General features: G+C 57.1%; 1 protein-coding gene and 1 non-coding gene across 2 annotated transcripts; one reads left to right on the top strand and one right to left on the bottom strand.

The window, feature by feature from the left end:
• Positions 1–3,587: 3,587 nt before the first annotated feature.
• On the bottom strand, positions 3,588–11,136 carry SLC25A18 (solute carrier family 25 member 18). Its single transcript, XM_055085713.1, has 8 exons — positions 11,128–11,136; positions 10,167–10,594; positions 10,006–10,055; positions 9,280–9,352; positions 6,824–6,992; positions 5,010–5,488; positions 4,601–4,674; positions 3,588–4,469 (listed from the first exon to the last, which is right to left on the bottom strand). The coding sequence occupies exons 1-8, from the start codon at positions 11,134–11,136 to the stop codon at positions 4,285–4,287; spliced, it is 1,467 nt and encodes a 488-aa protein (XP_054941688.1). The 3' UTR covers positions 3,588–4,284.
• Positions 8,580–8,652, top strand: TRNAG-GCC (transfer RNA glycine (anticodon GCC)). Its single transcript has one exon. It is a non-coding gene; the product is annotated as a tRNA-Gly (tRNA).
• Positions 11,137–12,273: the final 1,137 nt, after the last annotated feature.

Here is a 12,273-nt window from a genome sequence, read left to right as displayed (position 1 = left end):
TCCGCACACAGGTCTTCAGGGTCACCCGTCCCTGGAGGGCCTGGCGGCTGGAATAAGGGAACAGTTAGTTACATTAGCTTTGGCAGCATCAGGAAAGAAGAAACTGCGGTCTTGGGGGACAGGAGCTGCTGTGTGTTCATTGCATCAAGACTGAAAACCCACCGTGACCTGAAGATACAGCGTCTGTTCTCCACCCTCAGGAGTAACACGGGTCGTCACGGAGTGTAGCTCGGTCCTGAGGGGACGAAGCTGGGAGGACGCGCCGTCCACGCCACCCATCTCCTCCTGGCCGAGCATGGGCAGGCGGGCGCCGCCCTGGAGGGCTGTCGTGGTCCCCTTGAGCTAAAACAAAATCCTGCCTTTCCCCGTATCAGCGCTGGGACAAATTAAGTTATTTAACTCAGAGTTAACGCGACTAAAGCCTCCAGCTGATTCAAGGTGCTGCGTGTGAGATAGATAGACGTGGAATGCAGAGATGATCCCATCTGTGCTGTCTGTTCAGGGGATCGGTACTCCTGAGGGTCCCCGGGCTGGACCCCCAGAGCAGTGAGGCCTTTGGTCGCCAAGGGAGGTGGAGGGGCCCATGAGGTAGAGGATGGGGCAAGGAGGGCCGGGGCTGCCACGAAGCCTACTCGAAACCCGTGAGGCGCTTTTGCCGACGCTGAGAAGTAGACGCTGAAGAGCGTCGACTGGGTGACCCGAACAGCACGGCTACGAACAGGGCTCTCCTGGCTCCACGGTTTCCTGCGGGGAGGGGAGCCCCAGGAGCTGACCCGACGGGCAGGGCTCTAGGCCTCCCTCCCCCCACACCCCAGCCAGCGAGCGGGTGGGCGGACCCAGTGCAGAGGGAGCCGTGGTCTCCAAAGGGACACAGCCCTCACCTGGCACAGTTGGTGAGGCCGCTGTAGCTGTCCTCACCCCGGCCTTTCTTTTTTTTAAAAATTAATTAATTTATTTATTTTTGGCTGTGTTGGGTCTTCGTTACTGTGCGTGGGCTTTCTCTAGTTGTGGCAAGCGGGGGACACTCTTCATCGCGGTGCGCGGGCCTCTCCCTATCGCGGCCTCTCTCGTTGCAGAGCACAGGCTCCGGACACGCAGGCTCGGTAATTGTGGCTCACGGGCCCAGCTGCTCTGCAGTTGCTCTGCGGCATGTGGGATCTTCCCAGACCAGGGCGTGAACCCGCGTCCCCTGCATTGGCAGGCGGATTCTCAACCACTGCGCCACCAGGGAAGCCCACCCCGGCCTTTCTTGAGGGTTTGGATTCGAGTTTCCAAAACAAAATTGAGGACTTCCCTGGTGGCGCAGTGGTTAAGAATCCGCCTGCCAATGCCGGGGACGCGGGTTCGAGCCCTGGGCCGGGAGGATCCCACATGCCGCGGAGCAACTAAGCCTGTGCGCCACAACTACTGAGCCTGCGCCCTAGAGCGTGCAAGCCACAACTACCGAGCCTGTGTGCCTGGAGCCCGTGCTCCGCAACAAGAGAAGCCACCACAACGAGAAGCCCATGCACTGCAATGAAGACCCAATGCAGCTGAAAATAAATAAATAAATTATGTATTAAAAACTAAATTGAGCAGAAGTTACAATGAGTGAACATCTTGCTTTTGGCGTCCTTCCCTTCCCTCGACACAAAGTGCCGGGTTCCTGTGCGAGCTGGCACACTCAGCTGAACCCTGAGGCCCGTTCTGCCCTTGTGGGCTCTGTAACGGGGACCTCCCCGTCGCTGGGCCTCCCTTACAAAATGAAGGGCTCGAGCCCCGGGGGACACACTGCGCGAGAGCCCGGCTCATGGGGCAGGAGCAGGGGCAGCCCTGAGACAGGGAAGCCTCTCCTCCCGCCATTAGCCTCAAATCGTGGAAGGCCAGCAGTCACTGATAGCTGGTGCCCAAACCCTCCTGGGGACAGGAAGCCCTGAGGTGAGGGGTTTGTCAGAGATGAGAGTTTCTGCAGGGGCCGTGGGTCGTGACCCTACACGGTTTTCACGCTGGGGCTGTTTCATCTCTTGCATCCTGAAAGTGCAGAATGTTCGTCCTACAGACGAGTCTACACACGCCTCCCCTGGAGAGCAAGTCAGGCTGCTCCACCTGCAATGTACTCAGCTTCCAGAGGCGTCACCGGGCCTGCGACACAGCCAGACGTGAAGGAGTGCGCGAAGGAGGCCTTCCCCGTGGGCTCCCTGACCCCCAGGGGGAAGGAGGTGACGGAGAAGGGGGTGTCCCCGCGGAGGAGGGGCGGCCGCGCCGAGCTCCCAGCCGCTCAGGCCTCGTAGCGGGGCCCTCCTTCGCGCACTCCTTCACGTCTGGCTGTGTCGCAGGCCCGGTGACGCCTCTGGAAGCTGAGTACATTGCAGGTGGAGCAGCCTGACTTGCTCTCCAGGGGAGGCGTGTGTAGACTCGTCTGTAGGACGAACATTCTGCACTTTCAGGATGCAAGAGATGAAACAGCCCCAGCGTGAAAACCGTGTAGGGTCACGACCCACGGCCCCTGCAGAAACTCTCATCTCTGACAAACCCCTCACCTCAGGGCTTCCTGTCCCCAGGAGGGTTTGGGCACCAGCTATCAGTGACTGCTGGCCTTCCACGATTTGAGGCTAATGGCGGGAGGAGAGGCTTCCCTGTCTCAGGGCTGCCCCTGCTCCTGCCCCATGAGCCGGGCTCTCGCGCAGTGTGTCCCCCGGGGCTCGAGCCCTTCATTTTGTAAGGGAGGCCCAGCGACGGGGAGGTCCCCGTTACAGAGCCCACAAGGGCAGAACGGGCCTCAGGGTTCAGCTGAGTGTGCCAGCTCGCACAGGAACCCGGCACTTTGTGTCGAGGGAAGGGAAGGACGCCAAAAGCAAGATGTTCACTCATTGTAACTTCTGCTCAATTTAGTTTTTAATACATAATTTATTTATTTATTTTCAGCTGCATTGGGTCTTCATTGCAGTGCATGGGCTTCTCGTTGTGGTGGCTTCTCTTGTTGCGGAGCACGGGCTCCAGGCACACAGGCTCGGTAGTTGTGGCTTGCACGCTCTAGGGCGCAGGCTCAGTAGTTGTGGCGCACAGGCTTAGTTGCTCCGCGGCATGTGGGATCCTCCCGGCCCAGGGCTCGAACCCGCGTCCCCGGCATTGGCAGGCGGATTCTTAACCACTGCGCCACCAGGGAAGTCCCTCACTTGGCTTTTTTTTTCTTTTTTGGCTGTGTTGGGTCTTCGTTGCTGTGCGTGGGCTTTCTCTAGTTGTGGCAAGCGGGGGACACTCTTCATCGCGGTGCGCGGGCCTCTCCCTATCGCGGCCTCTCTCGTTGCAGAGCACAGGCTCCGGACACGCAGGCTCGGTAATTGTGGCTCACGGGCCCAGCTGCTCTGCAGTTGCTCTGCGGCATGTGGGATCTTCCCAGACCAGGGCGTGAACCCGCGTCCCCTGCATTGGCAGGCAGATTCTCAACCACTGCGCCACCAGGGAAGCCCACCCCGGCCTTTCTTGAGGGTTTGGATTCGAGTTTCCAAAACAAAATTGAGGACTTCCCTGGTGGCGCAGTGGTTAAGAATCCGCCTGCCAATGCCGGGGACGCGGGTTCGAGCCCTGGGCCGGGAGGATCCCACATGCCGCGGAGCAACTAAGCCTGTGCGCCACAACTACTGAGCCTGCGCCCTAGAGCGTGCAAGCCACAACTACCGAGCCTGTGTGCCTGGAGCCCGTGCTCCGCAACAAGAGAAGCCACCACAACGAGAAGCCCATGCACTGCAATGAAGACCCAATGCAGCTGAAAATAAATAAATAAATTATGTATTAAAAACTAAATTGAGCAGAAGTTACAATGAGTGAACATCTTGCTTTTGGCGTCCTTCCCTTCCCTCGACACAAAGTGCCGGGTTCCCTGTGCGAGCTGGCACACTCAGCTGAACCCTGAGGCCCGTTCTGCCCTTGTGGGCTCTGTAACGGGGACCTCCCCGTCGCTGGGCCTCCCTTACAAAATGAAGGGCTCGAGCCCCGGGGGACACACTGCGCGAGAGCCCGGCTCATGGGGCAGGAGCAGGGGCAGCCCTGAGACAGGGAAGCCTCTCCTCCCGCCATTAGCCTCAAATCGTGGAAGGCCAGCAGTCACTGATAGCTGGTGCCCAAACCCTCCTGGGACAGGAAGCCCTGAGGTGAGGGGTTTGTCAGAGATGAGAGTTTCTGCAGGGGCCGTGGGTCGTGACCCTACACGGTTTTCACGCTGGGGCTGTTTCATCTCTTGCATCCTGAAAGTGCAGAATGTTCGTCCTACAGACGAGTCTACACACGCCTCCCCTGGAGAGCAAGTCAGGCTGCTCCACCTGCAATGTACTCAGCTTCCAGAGGCGTCACCGGGCCTGCGACACAGCCAGACGTGAAGGAGTGCGCGAAGGAGGCCTTCCCCGTGGGCTCCCTGACCCCCAGGGGGAAGGAGGTGACGGAGAAGGGGGTGTCCCCGCGGAGGAGGGGCGGCCGCGCCGAGCTCCCAGCCGCTCAGGCCTCGTAGCGGGGCGCTCAGGCCTCACAGCGGGGCGGGGAGGAGCCCGGTCACCATCGCTCCCCGGTGGCAGTGACAGTGTGGGTGGAGACGGCAGAGAGGAAAGGACTCGGCTTCCCCACCCGCCTGCCGGCACCCGAGGAGCCAGACACGGACTCAGTGGGACTGGCCTGTGAGGGGGCGGCAGGCTGGGCCGGGCACTGTGATGGGAGAACACTGGCCCCCGGCCTGGGTGCTCCTGACCAGCCAAGGAATTGGGTTCTCCCCGCTCGCCGACTGAGGAACGATCTGCAGGCCTTTGCAGGCAGGCCTTCCCGGGCCCCAGAGCACCGGACACTCGTGTGGGCCTGGTCCCCGCAGAAGGGCCTAGACTAGTCTCCCAGGCCCGACCCTGCAGCCCTGCCCGGTTCTCCCGTCCTGGGTTTGAATATCCTAGAAGAGCACAGAGGCCCCTTGGGGAGCCGTCCCTCTGGCCTTGGGTTCCTCTCCCTGTTCCCTGGGGCCCTTCTGTGTCCAGCTTGGGGAGAGGCCTCACCCGAGAAGGGCGGCTCCCAGCCCCCGGTAGAGCCCCACCAGGCCCTGGGTGCGGAGCAGCTCCCTGGCGATAAGGGCCGCGGCCAGGTGCCTGCCGGGGGAAAGGGGGCCCCCGCGGGGCAGGGCTGGCGGCGGAACCCTGGCTGCGGGGAGGGAAGGCAGCCCCTCGGGCCCCGCACTTCCTAGAGCTGAGGGTTGTCCTAACGTGAGGACATCAGTTCTTGGCTCCAGGGAGCTCTCTCTCGGGTCTGTATTATCTAATAGGATGTCCCTGCTGCTTAGGCTGCTTCCCAAGGGCACGGCCACTGCCTGCCCGGCTTTCTTTATAGGAAACTGGTAGGACCCCCTCCTCCGCCAATTCCTTATCCTCCTGTTAAAACTGTGTCTTTGATCTTTCTTCCATTCCTCAACCATCTCTAAACTTATCTGCATAGTTTCACGCGACTTGTACTTTGGGACACAGGAATCCCCGTATGTCTTCTGCGTAATTTGTAAACCAGCATATTATCTTTGTTCAAAAACTGCCCTTCAGACTTAAGGGGTGCCTCCTTCCTCTAGAATTCCAAGACTAGGGGAACATGTCCCATTTTAGGGAATTAGATTCTTTAGATGGCAACCCTTTTTAGTGGAGAGTAACTCAGAGCACATGATCTGATGAGTTAAGCATCTAATAAACAGAACCGAGTTTTCCCCCTGAAAATCGGTCATTGATGCAAAGCGTTCTGAATGCGGATGAGTCTCATTAACGACCACAGCATTCGACGCACTGAAGTCGTGTGAAGATTCATTTTTTTAACTCTCAGTGTTTGAGACACTTGGCCTAGATTTTAAGCCCTAAAAGGAAGGTATTTCTTGCCTCAATCTTGATGGGTATCCAGCAGAGCAACAATGCCTACTAAGAAGGTACTTGCTGCCCCTTTTACCATATTTCATAGGGTAGAAATCTAGGCACAGGTCTCAAACGAGTAGCTTTAAGAAGGTGGTCAATCAGGGAACATTATTTTCCCCATTGTCCGCCTTAGATGTACATAATTTACCCATCCATCCATATTCTGAGTTTTACTTCTTTTTGAATGTTGGAGGAGCACTAAGACGTCTCGTCCAGGTTGAAAAACGAAACGTGGCAGAACCTTACCCTTTGCAGATCAAAACACAGCGGGGGCTTCCAGTGTCTGGACTTCACTCTTTTTGCAGGTCTGTTTGCTTCAGGCTGGTCTGATCCAGCCTGGAAATCTGGCTAAATTCCAGCTCAGCATGTGTGGCCAGCTGGTTGGAGGGGAGACGCACACCCAAGGCCTCACAGGTGCCGTGTCAGTCCCGTGGCACGCGGGCTGGGCCTCGCCCTGGGGAGACACCCTCTGTGCCCCCCGCTGGCCTCCTTCCCTGGGACACACCCCTGTCCTTGACAGATGCTTTGATACCTGACCACTGTGTCTTTGAGAGGACCCGGATTTAGGAAGGGGCCAAACTTCTTTTCCAGAGAAAAGCAAAAGAACAGGAATGGTCCTCTTCTCCCTTTCACTGCCTTCCCACGAAAGGCCAGCTTCCATAGCAACACTGAAGTATGCGTGAGCAGGCCACTGACGTTTCTTAAAATCTTTAGGAAACCGGGCCTAAATGTTAAGGCAGCAGGACAGAGGTAATAGGGAAACGTTCTCTCTCCCTCCTGAACTGAGTCTCATCCCTGCTGTTTGTCCTACAGCCGGAGGTGTTGAAATCCACAAAATAAAGACTTCTACTGACCTGGAGCGCTGACTGGGTCACAGTCTGGCGGATGAGTGCGAACGTGGGGAAATCTGTTCTGACAGCCCTTTATCGATCCCACGCGAAGGTGGGAGAGGCCTCACGCAGGCGCCCAGCACGCTGCAGCTGCATCTTGAGCATTTCCAGGGGACAGGTGACCACCGCCTGGCCCAGCCCAGCTCCACACCTGGCAAGCATCTCCAGCTTCAGATTCCGCTGCGCCCCGTGGGCCCGAGTCAGGCTCCTTCGGCCACAGGCCAGCCCTGCTGCCCCACCCTAGCCCGTCTACCCTCCCTAGGTATTTAGTCCCCATGGGCTGGCTGCCACTCACCCAACTGGGTAAGTAGTCAAGCTCAGTCTCCTTAATGACAAGAGACTAAATTTAAAACAGGCTGCCAGGGAGGCTGAGACCAGGACCATGAAACAACCTATCGCAGGACTGCTTCCTTCCTGATCCCCCAAGAACTGTCACTGGGGCAACAGGAAGCACAGAGAGAACTACAAAGTGTCTGCAGCTGATCTGTTTCAATTCATCAGCATAAAAACAGACACAGAAAGATGGAACAGAATCCAGAGCCCAGAAATAAACCCCTGCATATATGGTCAACTAATGTTTGACAGGGAAGCCAGGAATACTCGATGGAGAAATGACAGCCTCTTCAAGGAATGGTGCTGGGAAAACCGGATATTCACATGTAAAAGAATGGAACTAGACCTCTATCTTATACCACTCACAAAACTAACTCAAAATGGATTAAGGACTTACATGTAAGACCTGAGATCATAAAACTCCCAACGGCGGGAGAAGTTCCTTGACATTGGTCACCTAAAGCACAAGCAAGAAAAGCAAAAATAAACAAACTAAAAAGCTTCCGCACAGCAACGGAAACCGTCAACAAAATGAAAAGGCAGCCTACTGAATGGGGGGGAAATAATTGCAAACATATACCTGATAAGGGGCTAATATCCAAAACATACAAAGAACTCATACAACTCAATAGCAAAAGAACACCCCAAATAATCCAATTTTAAAATGGGCAAAGGACCTGAATGGACATTTTCTGAAGAAGATATTCAAATGGCCAACAGATACATGAAAAAATGCTCAGTGTAATTAATCATCAGGGAAATGCAAATCAAAACCTCTAAGCTATATCACCTCACACCTATGAGACTGGCCATCACCAAAGACAACAAATAACAAAAATTGGTGAGGACGTGGAGAAAAGGGAGCCCTCGTGCACTGTTGGTGGGAGTTTAAGTTGGGTATTTTCCCAAAGAAAACAAAAACAGTAATTCAAAAAGACTTATGCACCCCTGCGTTCATAGCAGCATTATTTACAGTAGCCAAGACGTGGCAACAACCAAAGTGTCCATGGATGGACGAATGAATAAAGACGACGTGGTGTACATCTATTTATTTATTGCATACAATGGAATACTACTCAGCCATTTAAAAAAAAGAAGGAATTCCTGTCATGTGCGACAACTTGAATGGACCTTGAGGGCATTACACTTAAGTGAGATAAGTCACACAGAGAGAGACAAATACTATATGATCTCACTCATGCGTGGAATCTATAAAAATGCAAACTCATAGAAGAAGAGATCGGATTTGCGGTTCCCAGAGGCAGAAGATGGGGACTGAGTGAACTGGGTGAAACGGTGCAGAGCTGCAGTTACAAGGTCAGTGCGTCCTGGGGACGTGACGCACAGTACGGTGACTGTAGTTAACGACACCACTGTGTATGTGAGGGTTTGCTAAGAGAGTAGATCCCGGGAGCTCTCATCACAAGAAACACATCTTTGTAAAAAACAAAAGGGGACTTCCCTGGTGGTCCAGTGGTTAAGACTCTGCGCTGCCAACGCAGGGGGCCCGGGTTTGATCCCTGCTCAGGGAACTAGAGCCCACATGCAAGCTACAACTAAGGAGCCGGCATGCCGCAACTAAGACCCGGCACAAATAAATAAATAAATAAATAAATATTTTAAAAAATGAAAGAACTCTTAAAAACAACACTTTTGTTAACTCTGTGAGCGGATGGGTGTTAATAACTAACATCATTTTGCAGTATATGGATGTCAGGTCGTGAGGCTGAACACCTTAAAGGTACCCAGCGCTGAACATCCGTTGCCCTCAATAAAACTGAAAAAAGAATTCGTCTGCGAAGCCACCGCAATGAGAAGCCCGCGCACCGTGACGAAGAGCAGCCCCTGCTCGCCGCAACTAGAGAAAAGCCCGCGCGCAGCAACGAAGACCCAACGCAGCCAAAAAGAAAAAGAAAGAAAGAAAGAAAGAAATGTATTTGAAAGAAATTCGTCTGCTGGTTGCTGGCTGGTGACGGAGCATATAGATTCTATACGGCCTATCTTTCCAGATTAGAAATCACCTTCCATCTGCCAAACCACACCAGCACTCAGCCACCTATGCACATTTACACACTTGCTGATAGGTGAGCCAAGGCGTGGTCGCCACCCGCTCCCGCCACCTTCCAGAAAAGAGCACAATGCACCTGTCCTCCAGGAACTGCTGCCGGAAGTCACTGGCCGCCAGCTTGATGGCCTTCTCTGGGGTGACCGCGGTCAGGTTCACCGCAGCTCCTGGAAGGAAACCGCGAGGGTGGGGCGTCTGCAGCCATAGGGACCCCCTCCCCCAGCCGGTGAGCTTCCGGGACGAGTGGGGCCCCTGGGAGTCGGGGGGCTCCTCTGCCTATTTCACAGAAACGCCCTTTCTTTTCCGCCGCCCCGCTGGGACTGCACGTGCCTGACGGCTCCTTTGTGCACCTCCCACAAGTCACCTGTGTCTTGTTCATGCCACCCGCCCCCCCGACAAGTGACCAGTTCCCCAAATTTAGCCTGATCGCGAGGTCCTGCGGGGCAGGGCTGGCAGCCGTGTGTGTCCCAGGGCTTCGCCTTTACACTCGGGGCCACTGGCGCGTCAGCCCCTCTCAATCCAGCCTCGTGTCCATCTCGCAAGGCTCGACAGCCACGGTGTGTGGCCCTGGCTGGGGACACTGCAGGGGCGGGGCCAGCGGGGGCTGGTGCCGGGGAGGAGCCCCTCCCTCTGCGGCTGTCCCGGCTCTGGGGCCGCGGGAGCAGAGAAGGTGGGGCTCACTGGCCTCCACCGCCACACACACAGTGGTGCCAGGACGGGGCCCCCACGCCTCCCCACATGCAAATGTGTTCCCACTCTCCTCGCAGAAGCAAGGTCAAGCCCCCCAAGTCCGTGCCACCCCCGGCCCCGAGGAGCCCGCCTCGGTTCGCGCCCGGGAAGCCCTCCCCGCGAGCTGTCTTCCCCGGCAGTCTGCTGCCGTGGAGGCGGAGGCCAGCAAGGTCAGGGTGAGCAGGCAGCCGCCCCGCCCTGCCCAGGCCTGCTGGGCCCCGCACCCCGACGCACCCCCGGCCCCCAACATACGTTCCTTTGTAGATTTCCTGTCCACGCTGGTTCTGTAGCCGAGCCTCGGCCAAGTCGATGGGGAACACACGGGTCACCCCCAGGAGCCCTGGCACGCCTCTGCTGATGAGCGTTGCTGTGACACTAGGCCCGGGGTCGGGGGTGGGCAGAGTCGGGGAGGCTGGCCGCACAGCCAGTATGGGAGCAGGGGACGGGCGGGAGAGGCCGCTCCTCAGCCCCTGCCCACAGGCGTTCAGAGGCCCCTCTCCTCGGCCTCCCACCCCGACCAACCCTGCAGGGCGGAAGCACCTCCCCCAGCCCCACAGGGAGCCAGGAGGCCAGGCGGGGCTTCTGGGAGGGAGGCCAGCTCCGCACCCAGGGGGTTCAGCTCGTTCAGGGCTGCCTCTGGGCTCTCTGGCTGGTCCACACCCTGGAACCACGTGTAAAAGCTTTCAAACGATCTTTCAATCAGTTTTATTTCCAGCTTAAGGTCAGGACTGAGTGTGAATCCTGGCCGTGCTGTTTGCTTCAAGCAGTCACCTGCCTCTGATCCCTCATCCCCAGTCCCCCAGGTGAGGCTGGCCTCACTCCTGGGTTTGTGAGGATAAAGAGGTTATGCGTTTGGTAAATGAGAGCCACAATCAACAATAAGAACACACGCTTCTGATAAGGAAGAGAACCAGGGTTAGAGCTTGAGATGATCTGATTGTGGCCAAAAGGAAAGAAAGTCACACTATATACATCGTGAGGTCCCTCGTCCTGGAGTTTGGGAGACTGAAAATGGAAAACAAGGCTCCTCGGAACCTAGCGCAGAGTCCCTCTGTCTCAGGCAGAGGCAGATCCTTGGAGGTAGATCACCTGAGAGGGGATAACAGGACGTCTTTCTCAGGAGTGGACCTTGATAAACAAGCCAGAAACTGTGGCAACAAACAGACTGTGACTTAAGTTTTGCAGCCCGAGAAGATGCAGGGCCAACAATTACCAGTTCCATGGCGTCCAGGGCACCGGGGGACAGATGCTCTCCCTTGGGACCGGGAAGGGAAGCCGTTCACCTCAAATCCTGGTCGGACATCATCGGGAAGTTCCCAGGGCCGCGGCTCCAGCACAGGGGGAGGTCAGTCACCTGGGAACCCACGCCAGCTGCCCACGTGCTCAGTCCGCTCTCTTCCTGGACCTCTTGGGCCTTGGGATCAAAAGGTCAGAAGAAAGGGGGTGAGGATGCTGGCGCTGGGAGGGGAGTCCCGGCGTCTGGAGGGCCCGGCCTCGTTCCCGGGCAGCCGACACGGCTCAAGTGTCTCCAGCGATTTTGTTTTGGGGAAGACAAGAGATCAGCGTTTCTCTTGGTGTGTATTGACCCTTTCAGGAAAAACGGACTGAGCGCCAGGCACTGGGTGCCCCAGGTCTGGGAGAGAACGCTGGCTGCCAGGAGCCACACGTGAAGGAGGAGACAGGCGGTAACTGAAGCAAAGCCTGGGGGACAGCCAGTGACCTGCCTCTGCCCAGAAAGATGCAGCAGGGAAGGCGGACGGAGACCCCGGGTTGGGGAAAAGGCGACCTGAGGCCCCAGAGGGCGTGAGGGCGAGGGCTGCGGGTGTCCGGGAAGAGCATCCAGCGGGGCAGGTGCCGTCCCTGTGAGCGGGGACCCCGAGTCACGGAGGTGACGGGGCCGAGGCCTGACCTCCTGAGGCCTCTTGCCTTGTTTTCTGAAAGAAGAGTCCACTGGAGAGTGCTGAGTCTCAAGGTGACGGGACCACCGGCCGCTGCGTGGAGAGCAGATGGCGAAGGTCAGAGCTGAGAGCGGACAGAGAGGATCCAGGCCCCAGGGGAAGGTGGGCGGGGGTACGCGGGTCGGAGCCGGGACAGGGAGGCTGCAGGCACCGGGTCTGAGGGCTGACAACGTGGGAAGCTGGGTCTGTGGGAGGCACAGGGCTGGAAGAGACGGGCGGGCGATGCTCAGATCCCTGCCCTCAGGACCCTGTCGGTAAACGAGGTTGTTGGCTCCCGCCCAAGAGCCTTAATCATCCCCGACATCAGCAAAGGGACTGAGCATCTGCCACCCGCAGACCCGGGCCTGGAGTCGGGGACAGGAGGTGGCCGGCGCCAGGAGAGTGGAGCCTCAGGAGCCCGA

The sequence above is a fragment of the Physeter macrocephalus genome, chromosome 6 (assembly GCF_002837175.3).
Source record: "Physeter macrocephalus isolate SW-GA chromosome 6, ASM283717v5, whole genome shotgun sequence".
Taxonomy (NCBI): Eukaryota; Metazoa; Chordata; class Mammalia; order Artiodactyla; family Physeteridae; genus Physeter; species Physeter macrocephalus.
Note: the sequence above shows the minus strand (reverse complement) of the source record. Positions and strands in the feature narration are given on the sequence as shown.